The sequence below is a fragment of the Squalius cephalus genome (genome assembly GCF_949319135.1).
Source record: "Squalius cephalus genome assembly, chromosome: 7".
In the NCBI taxonomy this organism is placed as follows: domain Eukaryota; kingdom Metazoa; phylum Chordata; class Actinopteri; order Cypriniformes; family Leuciscidae; genus Squalius; species Squalius cephalus.
In genome coordinates, this window is record NC_137128.1 from 45,316,532 (window position 1) to 45,334,429 (window position 17,898).

General features: G+C 37.1%; 2 protein-coding genes across 3 annotated transcripts in view; both read right to left on the minus strand.

The window, feature by feature from the left end:
• pip5k1cb (phosphatidylinositol-4-phosphate 5-kinase, type I, gamma b) overlaps positions 1–3,506 on the minus strand; it is a 65,162-nt gene extending 61,656 nt beyond the window's left edge. For both annotated transcript variants that reach the window (XM_079876888.1, XM_079876889.1), the window contains exon 1: positions 3,287–3,506. In XM_079876888.1, coding sequence (XP_079733014.1) covers positions 3,287–3,383 — 97 coding nt within the window. In that variant the 5' untranslated portion in view covers positions 3,384–3,506. The remainder of the gene's footprint in view (positions 1–3,286) is intronic.
• A 4,507-nt stretch (positions 3,507–8,013) lies between these two features.
• On the minus strand, positions 8,014–17,830 carry gpx4b (glutathione peroxidase 4b). Its single transcript, XM_079876903.1, has 7 exons — positions 17,714–17,830; positions 15,727–15,821; positions 14,209–14,353; positions 10,285–10,436; positions 10,176–10,200; positions 9,600–9,659; positions 8,014–8,335 (listed from the first exon to the last, which is right to left on the minus strand). Exons 1-7 carry the CDS (start codon positions 17,807–17,809, stop codon positions 8,303–8,305), a joined length of 606 nt encoding a protein of 201 aa, XP_079733029.1. The 5' UTR covers positions 17,810–17,830; the 3' UTR covers positions 8,014–8,302.
• Positions 17,831–17,898: the final 68 nt, after the last annotated feature.

Genomic DNA, 17,898 nt, shown 5'->3' on the forward strand with positions numbered 1-17,898 from the left:
TCAAGAACAGGAGCAAGAATGGAGAGACCAGCACGTTTGATGTCCTTCCTCCCATAATGCATCTCTAAACGCCTGTTTCCTTCCTGTGATTCCCTGATATGGGATTCAATGGTGCATTTATTTGATCAAACCCGACCGGATTTATTTCTCAAGATAAGCTGGACTGATCTGAGAGCAGGTTTAACGTGTGTGATTCACAAACCTTCAGATTTAGCTCAGGATGAGCTGGATATGATCTAACGTTCCTCCAAAAAAACCTGCAGTTATACACACAAAACACATGAAAACATGCGGAAGATCAACGTGACGCATCAGATCACATATTTCATCTCTCTTTATTGTAAACAAACACTGATCATGGTGGAACAACTCAAAATGGAAATAGCTCAGTTTGGAGCAATGTCTTCTTAAAGGGACGGTTCACCCAGAAATGAAAAGGTAACACTTTATTTTACAGTGTCCTTGTTACTTACATGTACTTACCATAGTAATAACAGTAAATTATGCATATTTACATGCAACTAACCCTCAAGCAAACCCTAATCCTACCCTAACCCTATAGTAAGTACATGTAGTTGCTTAATATTACTCAGTACTTCAATATATAATTACACTGTAACAATGACACCTTAAAATAAAGTGTAACCAATGAAAATTCTGTCGTCGTTTAATCAAGTTGTTCCAAACCTGTGTGAGTTTCTTTCTTCTGTTGAACACAAAAGAAGATATTTTGAAGAACAGTTGATGGATATAGTATATTTACAATGGAAGTCAATGGGGAAGTCGTAAAAGAACGACTTGGGGTGAACTGTCCCTTTAAGAGCAATGAGATTAAATGGAGAGCAAATGGAAACTATTGCTAAAGTCTCCTACTTCTCAGATGTTATCTTAACTTCTCCCAGTTATCTTACACGTGTCTTCTACAGAGTTTCAGATTTGCCAGATTACCATTATTTTAGATGTTGCACTATCAGGAGTTTTTATGTTGTGTTTCATTTAAAGGGGTGGTGTAATGCCCTTTTCACAAGATGTAAAATAAGTCTCTGATGTCCCCAGAGTGTGTGTGTGAAGTTTTAGCTCAAAATACTCCACAGATATTTTTATATATCATGTTAAAATTGTCACTTTTTGAGGGTGAGCAAAAACGCACCGTTTTGTGTCTGTTCCTTTAAATGCAAATGAGCTGCTGCTCCCGGCACAGGGGGCGGAGCTTCAAGAGCTTGTGTCTTTTTACCTCACACACACATGCACTGAAAATGTCAAAAACTTTTAGCCTTTTATGTTCAAACCGGAGTCAGAAAGATGGAGAGACTCGAGAAGAAGTGACAACATGTAGACAACATTTCTGAATGGTTAGTTGATGAATTTATGAAGCTTATGTGTAGTTATCTTCTAGTCACTGATTAGCATATTCTGTCTTGATAATCTATAAATCGTGTTCCGGGGGCGGGGTTTATGTAAATTCTAGGGTTGGTGATGTCACTAACCCGGGAGGAATGTGGTGTAGTCTCTACCAGCCGTTTGTTGTAGTCCTTAAAAAGCGATTTCTGTAAAAGCAAATATCTCCCTTTGCTTTGAACTTTGAGTGTTGTAACTTTGCAGATGTTGTTTATGATCAAACAGCAACATTACACACTAACTAAAGCCCAGATCATTTGGTCTGGTGAGAAATCTGATGAGAAATGTTTGAGTTTTACAGTATCTTTCCAGTCATAGCAAAGAAAAACCAATCACAAATGAGATCTTATATATATATATATTTACGAGAGAAGAGGTCTGAAGTTTCTCAGATGTGTTCAGAAGAAATCTCAGATTTGCCAAGATCGTCTTCAATGAAAAGTCTCAATATGAGCTCAGTATTTCTCAGCAAAATGATCCGAGCTGCTCGCCACTAACCCAGCAGTTTAAAGGGAAGCGGATGTGATGATCGGACACACAGGGATGAACGGGAATGCTGAGTGTGGAAAAGCGTGGCTAAAAACAGGATTAACAGCCTAAAATCAAGAGCACAGGACCTGAAGGAGACCCCCTGTCCGCTGTGTATTCTCAACAGCTGTCAACACAAGGCATGCTGGGATGGAGGAAACACTCTGACAATTATTATTCAGATTGACTTTGTGTTTTCATTTGAAGGACAAACCGAACGTCACATCACACACACACACACACACACACACACACACACACACACACACACGTTCCCTGCAGAAAAACAAACACTGCGTCCGAACGCATCAATACAAACAGCACTGAGCTTCTTGTCGTCTCTAAAACAATCTCTCCGGGGAAAGACGTCAATAAAGCGCTTGTAATCTGAACACAGTCACTTAACGTTACATTTAACTCATTTCACTGTCCATATTAACTTATGTAGATGAAAAAAATTACTCTAGAGAAGAGCATTTTGCTAAAAAAAATATGCACTATTACATAATTCATTCTATTTTTATTTAACCTGTTAGTGATGTCTTTATTATTTAATGCATGTTTGAATAAATCTGTCATAAACTGACATTAAATGTTTGTACAAGTCAGTTTTAGCTATTTGAGTGTTGATTATTATTATATAAGTTTAAAATATGCATTGGTCATTAATTTATTATTTATGCCAAGTGCATCCAGAATTTTTTTTTTTAATTTCTATATACACTGTGTGTGTGTGTGTATATATATATATATATATATATATATACACACACACACACACACACACACACACATTTTTTAAATAGAATTCTATTTTATTTTCTCTATTTACTATAAACTTCACAAATTCCTTGTGTGTGTAAACATATTTGGCAATAAATCTAATTTTGATTCCGATATTAATTTACTTTAAGGTAGGCCTACTTCAAAGATTGTAAAGAACATTGTGCTATTTTTAATATATAGGGTACTGATATTTCATAATTGTCATATTATGTCATATTCATAAACCATGTATTTGGTATTTTATTACAGCAGTGCACCGATAGTCACATTCATAAACCATATAGCCTACTTGATATATTATTACAGCAGTGCAATTTATATGGAAATAAACAGAAAATTAATAATCTAACCAATTTGCCACTTAAGGTACTATGGCAGTAGCCTACTGTATTATTTAAGTGATTGTATCAAATGAAAACACCATGGCACATATTATTCTGTCAGCTACTTCCAAAATGACTTCATATAAGCCCATGTAATAACTGACATGTTATGGAAGCGCAACTTGCACGCATTGCCGCGAGCCGTCAGGGAAATGCAAGCATGAATGTAAAAGATCCTCCGCATTGCATACCGAGATCTGCAGCATCAATCCCGGATCCCGTGATCACCGAGTCCGTGTCCTCCGGTACCGCGGAACAGCCCCCGGCCGCGGCTCCCAGTCCCTCCATCAGATCCCGGTCACACGGCGATCAAAACAGTCAAATGAAGATATAACACATGATGTGCGTCCGCGAGTCTGCGCGCGCTCCTGACAGCTGCCGCACCGCGCGCGCGCTCGTGCGAGTCCAACGCGCTCGAGCGCCAGCGATGACGTCACAGGGCCCGGCGGCAAGCTCTGCGACGTTTTCCTATAGCATATCCAGCAAAATTTCATATTCATAAATGCACATTTTCTAATCTTTTAAATCTAATTTCTGTTTCAGAGAAGGCCAAAGCAATTAGGGAAAACACTGTCTTGTTGTGCTCTCTTTAAAACCCCCCTTTAAATTTAGTCGCATTTTCTTGTCCTAATATGCTCTAATTGCTTATGTTTCCTTTATTTATTTGCTTATCTTTTCTTGTATTATTATTGTAGGTTTTGTCATGTTTTTTTCTTTCTTCATTTTTCTTCTCTTTGGCGACTATTTGTTTGTATACTATTTGTTTTCAATTGTTTAATTGTATCTAATAAAAAATTAATTAAAAAAAAGCGTTTTCCTAGTATCGCTGTTTTTATTTTTTCTCCCATTTCCTTTTATGGTAATGTATTCAGTGCAGTGCTATTTCTTTTCAATAAAAATAAATAAATAAGTCTTTCAAAAAGACGTCAGGCATGGATGGATTTGAATAAACATTAAACCATTATATGGCATAAACATAAAATGGCATTAACGCCATTTCTAATATTATTTTAATGAAATTTGAAAGCTCTTGGAATTCAAAATTGAGAAAAAACGAGTGAGTGAACAGCGCCATCTACTGCATGACACTCAAACTGCAATACACCTGAAAAACAGCATCAGCTCAGGACACTTCTCGCCGAGTAGTCGAAATACGTATGACAACTGACTGTCCCACCATTCCTGAGATCTCTCTCACACACAATAACTGAAGCATATGTGCAATGATGACACTGTTCATCCTCCTCCGCCTCATAATCATGCTGATGTTTGGCGAACTTCGCATAGGCTATATCGCAGAGCTAGAGCAGAGCTAGCATCAAGCATATTTCGCGTTCGTCCATCTGTGCAAGAGGAGTGTGCAAGTGTAAACGGACGGTCAAAAAAAATCAGAATTGGGCATCAAGACCTGCAGTGTAAACGAGGCCTTATATCTGATTTATTTCCACATATGAATGAGGCCTGAAACCGATCTGGAAATATCCGAATGCATGCCTTTTTTTTCCTGTTTACACTGTCATAGAACACATCCGATCTGTGTCACATATGAGCAAAAAATCGGAATTGTGTTACATTTCACTGACAGTGTAAACGAGGCCTTAGAGCTGTTACACACTACATGAAAGGTCATTTTCAAAAACCCATAATAGGGGCACTTTAATTTTCCTTGCTTTTACTTTGTGATTGTTTTAATTCCTTACTGTGTAAAGCACTTTTATTTGCCAAAGTGTATGACGTGCTATATGAATAAAACTGCCTTGCCTAATGTTGCATCACAATAAAAAAATAAAATGGATGTAATTGATTGTGACAGTGAATAAAGAATATGCTGATGTACATGGACTCAAGTCACTTTTTTGGAATATATTAAATTCAATAGCATTCATGTAAAATATAAATAATAAAATAGTACTGTTTTATACTGTAAAAATAAGTCGCAGTAAGGGCATAATACTGTAAAATGAAATTGCAGTAAGGGCATCTTACTGTAAAATTAAATTGCGGTAAGGTCATCTTACTGTAAAATTAAATTGCGGTAAGGGCATCATACTGTAAAATTAAATTGCGTTAAGGGCATCATACTGTAAAATTAAATTGCGGTAAGGGCATCTTACTGTAAAATTAAATTGTGGTAAAGGCATCATACTGTAAAATTAAATTGCGGTAAGGGCATCATACTGTAAAATTAACTTGCGGTAAGGGTATCTTACAGTAAAATTAAATTGCGGTAAAGGCATCATACTGTAAAATTAAATTGCGGTAAAACACATTTGCAGGTAAGCTACTGTAAAGGGGAACTTACAGTAACTTACTGGCAATAGTGCTGCCAGTAAGTTACCGCAAAAATACGATAAAATGTCTAACAGTGCATTTATAGATTTCCTTTGCTGTCACAGTTAACATTACAAGAAATGGAGTTGGAGAAAGTGGTTTTGTTTTAAAGTAAAGAAAAACCCACAGCTTCCTTTTACTGTTTCTAAAAATGAAGATGCTGTGTTAGTTTGGGCCACGAGCCTACGAGGGGGGAGGGGGGCCTCTGCTTTCTAAACCCATGCCTGCTGTCAGGACACCAATAACAGGCACAGTTCATGGAGGCTCACACACCAACCAGGACTCATGTCAAAACGTCACCAAAATACCCCAAATATTACAAAAACAGGCAGAAAAATAGCGAATTTCTCTTTTATCGCGCCTGACATTTGACACCAGTCACGCATAACACATTTTTTTTTTATGTAAAAGTATTCATTGTGTTGTGTCTTGGGCATTTATTAAAAATTTACTTTTATAATTGACGCTGATTTGATTTGACAGTTAACAGAAATAACGATTCCACTCAATTTCATGCAGTTAATTCAAGGTTTGTGAAGCAGGGTTCATGACTTCAAATAATCATAATCATAATAATAATATAAATAATTTAAATAATAATAATTATATACGTATGTATATATATATATATATATATATATATATATATATATATACATACATACATACATATTAGATTACATGCAAGTCATCTTGACTACAGGCCAACATCAGAGACCCATGAACATGATAATGTGTTGTGAAATTAATGACATATTAATAAAATCTCAGTTAGAGTGATGTAACCTAGATGGACCCTGTGCTTTTATTTGGTTTGAGGAAAAAATACTGTCATAAAGATAAAACATGTGTGAAAATATTGCCCCTAATAAAAGAAGGTTAATATCAGACACTGTCCTGAAGCAAACGAGTTTTCCTTACAGGAATCAGCGCAGGATTCCAGCTGGAACTACCATTAGACTTTATAAACAGAGGATTAATTAAACTGTGCCACTATTCTATCAGATTTCAGTTTAAGATTACACAATATCCAATAGGATCATAAGTATAAAATAAATAAAAAGCAGGCATCCAGGCAATCCAATAGGATTCTTAGTGGACAGATTCTAGAAATCCTGCACAAATTCCTTCAGAATATTTTAACTCATGGGAATAACGTAAAAACAAAACAAAACAACAACCCAGAAAAAAACTGGTTACCAGCTCTGAGGCCTCATTTATAACAGTTGCGTCGCCCAAAACAGGCTTAAGTTAATTAAGATATAAAAACAAACTTGACAGGAATATTTGCGCAATAAAATATTTGCACCTGTACACAAATTCTGAGCCATGCTATATATATATATATATATAGTTAAATATATCTTTTTCAAAAACAGGGCAAGGATAGGCTACTAAATTATTTTTAGCAATGCAATGTGACGCACATCCGTATCTCATAATTTCTTTAAACATGGCATCACGTGGATGAATATGCATATGCAAATGATATGCAGATGAGGATCTGCATAGTAAACGAGGCGTTGTAAGCTCCATATATGGTTATTTCAGGGAGGAGACGCACAATCTTCCACTGACTGGGATTATAAAGGGAATTCAGCGCAGGTTCTGGCGCACACACGCTGAATAATCTGAATATTTTGGGCATATACGGCATTTTTGGCTTTTTTAGTGCACTTTTAGTGCAGATCCTACGTACAGTTTTATAAACGAGACCCCTGAGCTTTGACCACTTCATCAGACCAACAGCAATATATATATATATATGCATGTATGTATGAATGCAGATCATATCAATGTTGAAACATGGCGCAATCCACATCATACACACATATATATATATATGCTATATATATATATATATAATACATTTTAATCTGCACACACTAAGAAAAAAGAAAAAAAAGGTACAAAAGCTGTCACTCGGGCAGTTTTTAATACTTTTGTACGTAAAGAGCGCATATTGAAACCTTAAATGTACCTATTAGTACCTAAAGTCCAGTCACCTTCATTTATAAAGCGCTTTTAACAATGTAGATTGTTTCAAAGTGGCTTTACAGTGATAACAGGAGATTACAGTAACAGAGATTGTTTTGGCTTTACAGCCGCTCTAGAATAAAGTTATTGTCCAGATAAAGTTAGTTTTGATTGATTCACTTCCGTTACGAAGATCATTAGTTATTAACTTAGGGGCCGCTAACACACACACCGTTCTTAAGTATACATATCAGTACCTAAAAGGAACAAATTTATCTTTTTAAAAAAAGGTACCGCCCCAGTGACTGCTTTTGTACCTTTCTTTCTGATAATGTATGATAAATCTCAGTTGCACTTTATTTTAAGGTGTCATTGTAACAGTGTAATTATATATTTAAGTACTGAGTAATATTAAGCAACTACATGTACTTACTATAGGGTTAGGGTAGGATTAGGGTTTGGTTGAGGGTTAGTTGCATGTAATTATGCATAATTTACTGTTATTACTATGGTAAGTGCATGTAACATATGTAACAAGGACTCTGTAATATAAAGTGTTATCTAAATCTCTAAACAAGCACTCGGTCTAGTAAAGAACACAGAGAGGACGTTGTGACGGTACTGTTTATTATCACGGACATGTTCTTTAGGAGCATGAGTGTGATTTCCAGTGAGGACAGGCATTGATCTCGTCTCTGGAGCGCGTCTGGACAGCATCGGGACGATCCCAGAGGATTTGCACGCCGGAGGACATCAGGCCGTCCCTTCCTGAACACAGGCTTGAGGAACGGCCGTCACAGATCTGGGCTTCACCCTGCTGACGTCCAGTCCGAGGCCAGAGAGGAGACGAGTGCCACACACACACACACACGGGACGGAGATCGGGTTTGATCAAACGGCTACAGGTATTTGGGCAGATCCTTTTCAATAACCTGATGGGACACATAAAACATCTGAGGTTATCATCATTTAATCAAACTCAACTTATCTCAAACTTCTCACATGATAAAAAAATGACTTTGCAATAAGGTCTCATTTGTTAACATTAGTAAATGAATTATTACTAGGGGTGTAACGATACCCTCATTAATCAAACCCATTTAATCAAACTCAACTTTCTCAAAGAATTACTGGGAACACTTTGCATTAAGGTCTCATTTGTTAAAGTCAATCATTTTATCTCATAAAACTCATCTTTGATCACCAAAATGACATTTAAACGATTTTTTTCCCTTGAAAAAAAAATGTCTTCATGCCTTAAAATAGCTTGACTAACTCGACACCCTTGCCTCATTTAGTATGCGTGGTTCTATGAATATGCAAATTAGCCCCGCCTCCACTCACCCACACTTATGAATTTACACATGGTTTGTCTTAAAGCATATTAAAAACACCACATAGACACAAACAACATTAAAAGCTGGATTTTCACCACAGGGGGACTTTAACTTCAGTAAATTAATCAATTACCCAACATAAACCTTACAGTGTTTATTAACCTTTGTTAAAGGGATATTTCACCACTGGAAAGATGAATGTGTATTTAAATTGGGTTATTTATGTAGTAGAAATGTGAAATTATTTTAGAAGTTGGTGCCTTCTAGACTGAGAAAAGCCAGAAAATGTATTTTTGGCTCATGTGGATGAAAGACAACAACTCCCAGAATGCACTTGCTTCGCTGCCCTACGAGGACACTCCCAAGCCACGCCTACCGGTTACAGAGGGCAGTATCGGGAGAAATGATACAGCTAGGCTACTAGTCGACTGGAAACTGAAGAGACGGTGTTTTATGGTGAGATCCCCCTATGGACGGGTTGAACACATGCGGGACGAGCTCCTCCTACTGGCTGGAGTCTCTCGCCTCTGGACAAAAGAGCCTCTGATGACGATAAATGACGATTTTTGCATCATCTGAGGTTTTTTTCCAGACACACAATCCAGAAATCTCTCGTCTCAGGGGGACATGAGGGAGGGAAGCACGGTCACTCCAAAATACTACCGGGTTTCTACTGATACAAAGCTGAATGCTAATCGGTGAAGTATCCCTTTAATGTTAGTTGATAAAACTAAACCGAGTTGAGTTAAACATTACCTAAGATTAGCTAGTTAGTTAGTTCATGCTGATGTAGTTAACAAATGAAACTTTATTGTAAAGTGTTACTGGAGTTATTTAATATGCATATGCGTTGACTTACGCTGGGATCGTCCATCGGTCCGTATCTCTTCACAACCTGACCTTCTCTGTCAATGAGGAACTACGGTAAAAACATCAGTGTTGAGCTCACAATATAGCAGAGAATTAGAGAATAACATCATACATTAACATCAGGGCTGCACGATAATGAAGAACACTGCGATAACTCATTAAATAATGCGATGCGATAATGCTTAAAGTGTGTGAAATAAACTTAAATTATCTTTAAAATTTTAATTTCACATTCTTTTTGTGACAAGAAAACATCCCTACAGCTTCTGACAGTGAACATCAGTGTTTTACTGTAGTGTAAGAAGTGTTATTTTAACATCAGTGGGGTTCAGGTTATCCTACATTAGGGTTATTCAACAACAGAAACTCAATAATCAAACGTAAAAGCTTAGTTTTCACTGTATGAATTAAATATATCCTGATTCTTATTAAAGCTACGGAAGTTATTCAGCCGAGAGCAGTGAGTGATTTTCTCTTTGTCTTGTGTTCATGACTCCAGTTATTGCAAGCTATCGCGATATTCCGATATATTGCGCAGCCCTAATTAACATCATGCATTAATTACCTTAGTGAAGTTCCATTTGATGTTGCTGTGGAAACAAAAGCAGTATTTCTGTGATCAACGCATTCGAGGACGAGTGAAAAACACGAGTAGAGAAACCAAATGAACTCACTTTCCCAGAGTTCCCTTGCCTTTGGGCTGATCTTTCAGCCATTTCCAGAGAGGATGAGCGCCGTCTCCGTTCACCTCGATCTTACTGAACAGATCAAACTCTGCGTTGTAGCCTTTAGCAAACTCCTTGATGTCCGCTTCTGTCCCGGGCTCCTATAGGAGAACACAGATCACACAACAGAGAACTGATGTGTCGAAAGATGGCCGAAACAGCAGAACACGACTGGTGAAAATCCAGCGTTTAATGTTGTTTATGTGGTGTTTTTAATCTGCTTTAAGACAAAGCATGTGTAAATTCATAAGTCAACACCATTGCTGAGTATTTCCTCCTTAAAACTGCAGTGAACCAAAGACAGTCTCAAAAACACGCTTTGAAATCGCTGGTGTTTCTGACGTCACAAACTACCTTGTAACCAATCAGATCAACGTGTGATCGTCAACCAGTGGATCTCTGAGCTGAGTGAGTGAGTGGAGGCGGGGCTCATTTGCATATTCATAGAACCATGCATACTAAATGAGGCAAGGGTGTCGAGTTACATTCAAGATATCTTAAGGCATGAAAAGATTTAAAGTAGGGCTGTCAAAAGATTAATCGCATCCAAAATAAAAGTTTGTTTACATAATATGTGTGTGTGTACGGTGTATAATTATTTTCTATATATAAATACACACACATGCATGTATACATTTAATAAATATTTGCATGTATATACTGTGTATATATATTTATATTATATATAATTTATATTATATATAAATATTTTATATATAAATAACACATTTTTCTTAAATATATATGCATGTGTGTGTATTTATATATAGAAAATAATTATACTCCATACACACACATATATTATGTAAACACAAACTTTTATTTTGGATGCGATTAATCGCGATTAATCGTTTGACAGCCCTAATTTAAAGATATAATTTTAGTGATAACACAACAATAAAAACGTTCATCTGATGTGTGGAAAGCTGCCCGGCACAGCAGAACACAACAGAAGAGCACGAGTCCGTCACAATCTAGATACAAGTGCATAATGGTTAAATATAGAGGTTATGTGTGTGACGTCACCGTTTACACACACTGAGTGACCACATTGGTTTTCAGGGTGAAAAACACACAAAACACGTCTAAAACGGGGAAGAGCTTTGAGATCGTCTGTACAACTACATTTGACAAGAAATCTGAGGTTTATTTTTACAGACTGCCGAAAGCTTCAGATCAGAAGCAAATGAATCGCTGTAATTCACAGACACATCTGGATCAGACACAGAAATGAGGATTTGCAGTTTCATTGTGTGTCAGAATGCTGAATTTAGGGGTGAAATCATACTCTATATGTTGTATTGTTGTATATTGTATTGACAACTCATCAATTAAATATTTACCATCTTATATTCTGCATAATTGGATGTTTTTAAATAAACACTGAGTATGCAAAAAACTATGCAAGTTTAGGGCTGGACGATATGATGATATATACAGTATATATAATATGTATATATAACATTGATATAAGTGATATCACATGGAGTTAGACCTTTATAGCATTTATATAAAGCGTTCACAGGCAAATTTGCCATCAAAATGTCTGGGAAATGAGGAAGTATTTGTATCATCATCATCATCAAGCATTTTGAGAGGCGTTTTGACAGTTCAAAGCCACTGAATGACGAATACGGAAAAAACGCATATGAAAATGTCAGACTCGGTGTACAAGGATCAAGACAAGACAAGACCAGTCTGGATTACAACACTCGCCACCGGTTACATTATGAGTGCTTGAATCAAAATGACTGATGAATGGCCATTCACTTAATGACTATAATAGGACCCGATGTTTTACATATTCATTTCTTAACCAAATGACATTTCTTAAACCTACAATACATACTTTTTTCCGCCGCTAGGGGTCGCTAACCTCTTACAATAACAAAGGCGTCGGTTGATGAGGCATAAGCGGAATTATGGAACTTGTTGTCATGCCGATGGATCTAATAATGTTTATGGATGAGTGAATACACTGATGATTTCAACATGACTGTGGAATGAAGCAGAGCGCGAGTGCTAATGAGAGACAGATCTCAGCGACACACGCGAGTCCCGCGGATATAAAGGAATGAGGACATTTCATTCTACCGAACGCAAGTGCTGAATAATACTCACAGGTCAGTTTATTAGACGAATGAAACTTGTGAGGGAACGCAGCGCTGTTTCACTTGCTCTACACTATCACACTAAACTGCATTTGAGTGTGTTAAAGTTATAATGTTATTCTGTGTGTTAGTTAGGCTGTATGAGACTAGCAGTGAGCTAGATGAACATTAGAATAAGGGTGTACTCACACTAGGCACGGTTGCCATGAACCGGGCCCGAGTACGATTGTCCCCCCTCCCCACTCCCCCTCTGGCCTGCACTCACATAGGGTTTCAGCATTCGTGCCGGAGCACGCTTACGTCATTATGGTGCAACGGTTTCGGGATAAACAGAAAGAGCGGCGCTCTCACTGAACACAATGGAGTCCATCGCTCTGTTTACTTTGTGGATAATTTTGAGTCGTTTGGTCCACGGTGGTCCACAGCCCTCTCACAGCCTGTTGTTAAACAGATCTATCGCCTTTGTGGCACGAACATTTTCACGTAATCGTGCTGCTCGTATGAGGAGGTTTCGCATTGCACCTCTGCCGTAGACCAAAGCGACCCTTTCCCCGCCAATGTTGGTTTTGGAGCGTCGCAAAACCGTGACGTCGCGCGTCCTGTTCCGTGCTCTAGCACGGTTAGCGCTCACACTGCATGCGAACCGCGCCCGAGTCCAACTGAACCGTGCTCTGGCCCACCTCTTCCAAGCGGGCCAGGGCCGGCTAATCGAGCCGCGCCCGGGCACGGTTCGGAGCACTCACACTAGTCAAACGAACCGCGCTTTGGTGGTCAAACGCACTCGGGCACGGTTCAAACTGGCTAGTGTGAGTACACCCTAACACACTGATCATATTCTAACATTTCATCATGTTGAGCTGTATAACATTGATTAGTTTTATGTACATTTGCTCACCTGTCTAATAAAGCTCATGCAAGAGCGGCGTCTTGTCAAGTCGAAGTTAGTCGCGCACGCAAGCTCAGCCACGCTGATACTGATCCTCGTTTTAGTTCTCCTTTTGTCCCAAAGTCTGCTTGCCATGGTCCATAATGTTTGATCGAAACAACAACAGCGTGAGCGCGCCGCTAGACGTAACGCGGTTGTCCACGTCTGTTGCCATGGTTACTACGAGCGGAAACCAGGGATAACGCGGATATTATTCGGAATTTCTCTGAAGTTAAAAATCTTTGGCAACTTTTGGGATATTGTAAGTACACAACTGCAGGAAATATATCACACTGTGCGAGTGATTTTTAGATATTTTAATTACAAAAATCTTACATATTGTAGCTTTAACCTATTTTTCGTTGGGAAAACCCCCAGATGTCCACTTTGCTCTCAGCACAGATGCATGTGACGGAGCAGATATCATCAGAACATATTGATTATACTGTGAGAATCAATTTGCATGTCTCGTTGTAAGATTAAACCTCACTCTACAGCATAACATAATCCACTTACAGCTTTACTCGCGTGACCTACTTACAGTGGCGAGTCTGGCGTCCGTCACCTTTCAACACTTACATTTAATGCCCAAAAAACAAGTTCGGGCTTGAATCGGCTGCAATTCACAATATAATCACAGCATGCATGGAATACTGTATCCTTTAACGCAACATGCATGCATTGATCATTTCCAGTGTGACAAATGAACCTGAGTTAATATTAACGATTTCAATATTGACACAAAAATCAAACGAAAAAGTGACATGATGCAACATATCATTTACATAGCATGCTGAACCCAGTATATACTGCAGTGCATGCTGGTCCTGTACATACCTGCTTTCCAAACTGGTTGCAGGGAAAGCCCAGGATGCGTAAACCCTTCTCAGCGTACGAGGCGTGCATCGCCGCAAACTGAGTGTAGTTTACCGGGGTCTTTCCTCACTTGGAGGCTACGTTAGTGATGATACACACGTAACCCCTGAAAACAGACAAACACACCGTGACCCAGTTTCCAAAGCAAGATTACGCTCGGCATAAGACTAAAAATAACCGGACGCACAGTGAAGAATGCGCATTAAGAGAGTCTAGTAGAGGAGAGGAGAACTGAAGCAAAGCGCTGGAACACTTCATTATGATGCTAATACTTTCGTTTAGTATGTTTAATACTTTGCACAGGGTTCGTGCAGATGCTGTAAAATGAAATTCTCGGATTATTCAGGACTTTTTAAGCACTCCTTTTTTGTTTTTCAAGGACGACAATCAGAGATCGCACTTATCAAACAATAGCAACACTTTATTTTAAGGTGTCATTGTTACAGTGTAATTATATATTTAAGTACTGAGTAATATTAAGCAACTACATGTACTTACTATAGGGTTAGGGTAGGATTAGGGTTTGGTTGAGGATTAGTTGCATGTAATTATGCATAATTTACTGTTATTACTATGGTAAGTGCATGTCAGATATGCAACAAGGACACTGTAAAATAAAGTGTATAATATATAAATATTTTTTTTTTTTTTACTCAAATTGCAGAAATGTAAGGTATCCAAAATACAACTTACAACATATATAACATTATATATATTAAAGGTTTACCAGACGGGCTGCAGTGTTAACTTTCGTGAAAAGATTGTTTTTTTTTGTTTTGTCGAAAAAAAAAAGAAAAAGACTAATTTCATATATGTGACCCTGGACCACAAAACAAGTCACAAGGGTGTAATAAACTGAGATTTATACATAATATCTGAAAGCTTTCTTTCATAATCTGAAAGCTCATAAATAAGCTTTCCATTGATGTGTGGTTTGTGAGGAAAGGACAATATTTGGTCGAGATACAACTATTAAAATCTGGAATCTGAGGATGCAAAAAAATCTAAACATTGAGAAAATCTCCTTTAAAGTTGTGCATTTATGTTGGCGATTGTGCTGCATTCACTCACAAAAATACATGTTTTATATATTTACGGTAGGAAATGTACTAAATATCTTCATGGAACATGATCTTTACTTAATATCCTAATGATTTTTGGCATAAAAGAAAAATGGATAATTTTGACCCATACAGTGTATTGTTGGCTATTGCCACAAATATACCCGTGCGACTCGTGACTGGTGACGTGATCCAGGGTCACAAATATTGTATTTAAATAAGTAAAGCACTTTTCAAGAACCTCTTCATAAATATGGCTGTTTTTAAGGGTTTTCCAGGACTTAAGTCAAATTTAAGTACTTCAAGCACTCTAAGCACCAGTACAAACCCTGTTTGCATTAGGGCTTTATTAATAATATTAATATACATTTTTTAGCAATAAACGTGAGATTTATCAAACCAAATGAATTGTGTTCACCTGTATTTCTCCAGAGACACTTCCTCTCCATCGATGTCTTTAGCTGAGAAGTCGTATATGGATTTGGCCGACTGCCAGTCATTGGCTTGGGCACACTGCAGTAAACAGAGAGAGGTTAAAGGTCACGAGGCGTGATGAGTCTCTACTGACACAATCATGTGCTATGAATCTATTGTGCAACTCCTAATGCAACAGCTTCGCTTACGAAACGCCCTCTGATAGTGTTGTGTGAGATTTTTATCTGATTATGCATAACACTGGAAACTACACTAACCAGTCAAACGTTTTGGATCTGTACGATTTTTAATGTTTTTAAAAGAAGTCTCTTTTAATAAAAGTGCATTTATTTGATAAAAAAAAAAAAACAACAAAAAAAAAAACAGTAATATTGTGAAATATTATTTACAATTTAAAACAGCGGTTTTCTATGTGAATATGTAGTAATATATTCATATAGAAAACAGTTATCATAATATTTAACAATATTACTGTTTTTTTGTTGTATTTTTAAATCAAATAAATGCAGCCTTGGTGAGACTATTTTTTAAAAACATTAAAAATCTTACAGATCCAAAACTTTTGACTGGTAGTGTATACATTTATAGTGTTTTAATAAAAAGCTTGGCATTAAAATTAGATTCTGACGATATCTAGAGCAGATTTTCCACCTGTGGGAGTGTGTGAGAACACACAGCGGTCACAGGAGATTCACTGTGTGTTCGGGAAACACGTAAACATCTATATCAGGCGGAGCTCGCCGAAGCTGAACAGATTTAAGAGTAATCATTACACTATCTGCCTTTATATGACCGTTCAGAGTACGTGTGTGTGTGTGTAAGAGTAACAATTACACATAGATCGCCATAAAGTTCATTCTGTGTGGGTTTATTTATTAGCATGAAGCTTTTAGGCCTTAAATATGGCAATAATATTTTCAGTATTGAACAGATGATGTGATTTAATCTGATTTTGAATACATACAGTGCAGGTCAAAAGTTTGGAAACATAGTATTTTTTAATGTTTTGAAAGAAGTGTCTTATGTTCATCAAGCCTGCATTTATTGATCAAAAATACAGAAAAAAAATAATAACATTGTGAAATATTATTGCAACTTAAAATATAATTTATTTCTGTGATTATAAAGCTGAATTTTCAGCATCACATTATAAGGATTCTTTGATGAATAAAAAGTAAGACAATTTAACATCCTTGCTGATTAAATGTATTAATTTCTTTAAAAAAAAAAAGAAAGAATTAAAAAGAAAATCCTGCTCATTTTTAAAAACTTTTTATTCAAAGTATTCATGTTTTAAGAGAACTCAAAAACTTTGATTTGACTACATATTTGGGAGATGCTAACAGTGAGATTGTGCCTAAGGAGGAATAATAAGGATGTTCAATGGTTGTTATGCTGTAGGCTATACTTATAGTAAGATATTAAATATTTCATTATTTTAAATTAAATGTACCTGCTACAGTAAAACATACATCAGTTATTTATATGTGACATGCAATGAGGCTTAATAAAACCCAATCAATATAAATATGATAATAATAAATTAAATAATTGATTAAAAATAATTAACATTATAACCAAATAGCATAAAATAATAAAAGCTAAATAATAACATTATCCACCACGTGATTTAATGCATAAGTCTGCACCGCTAAACCCAAACCAGGCCTAAAACCTCTGTTTGCTAACAAACTGGACTTTAATGAGTCGTTCCGTACAAAATACACTAAGAGAACCCATAATTTCATTTTAAATCATAAACAAACCCCCAGAGACATGCCGACATCAGTAAAGCTAACGGGCTAATGTTCCTCCGCCGGACTGAATTAGCGGAGACACGCAGGTGCGCACGAGTAAACACACCGGACTATGACCTTCTTACAACGACTACATAAACTAGCTTTCAAAAGCACACAAAAGCGTATAAAACAGAATAAACCAGCAGATAAAGAGCGAGTATGATGTCTTACCATGGCTCTAGTCAAGCTCTTGCTGCCCAGCGCGCCGACTAACAGCGCTCTCTGAAATAACCACATACTAGCGCTGAGACACGAAGCCCCGCCCATTTACTGGAAGGACACGCCTTTATGTAGGTTTCAGCCAATCAGAGACGGTGCTTATGCCACTGATTTAAAGTCATAATTCAAAACGGTTT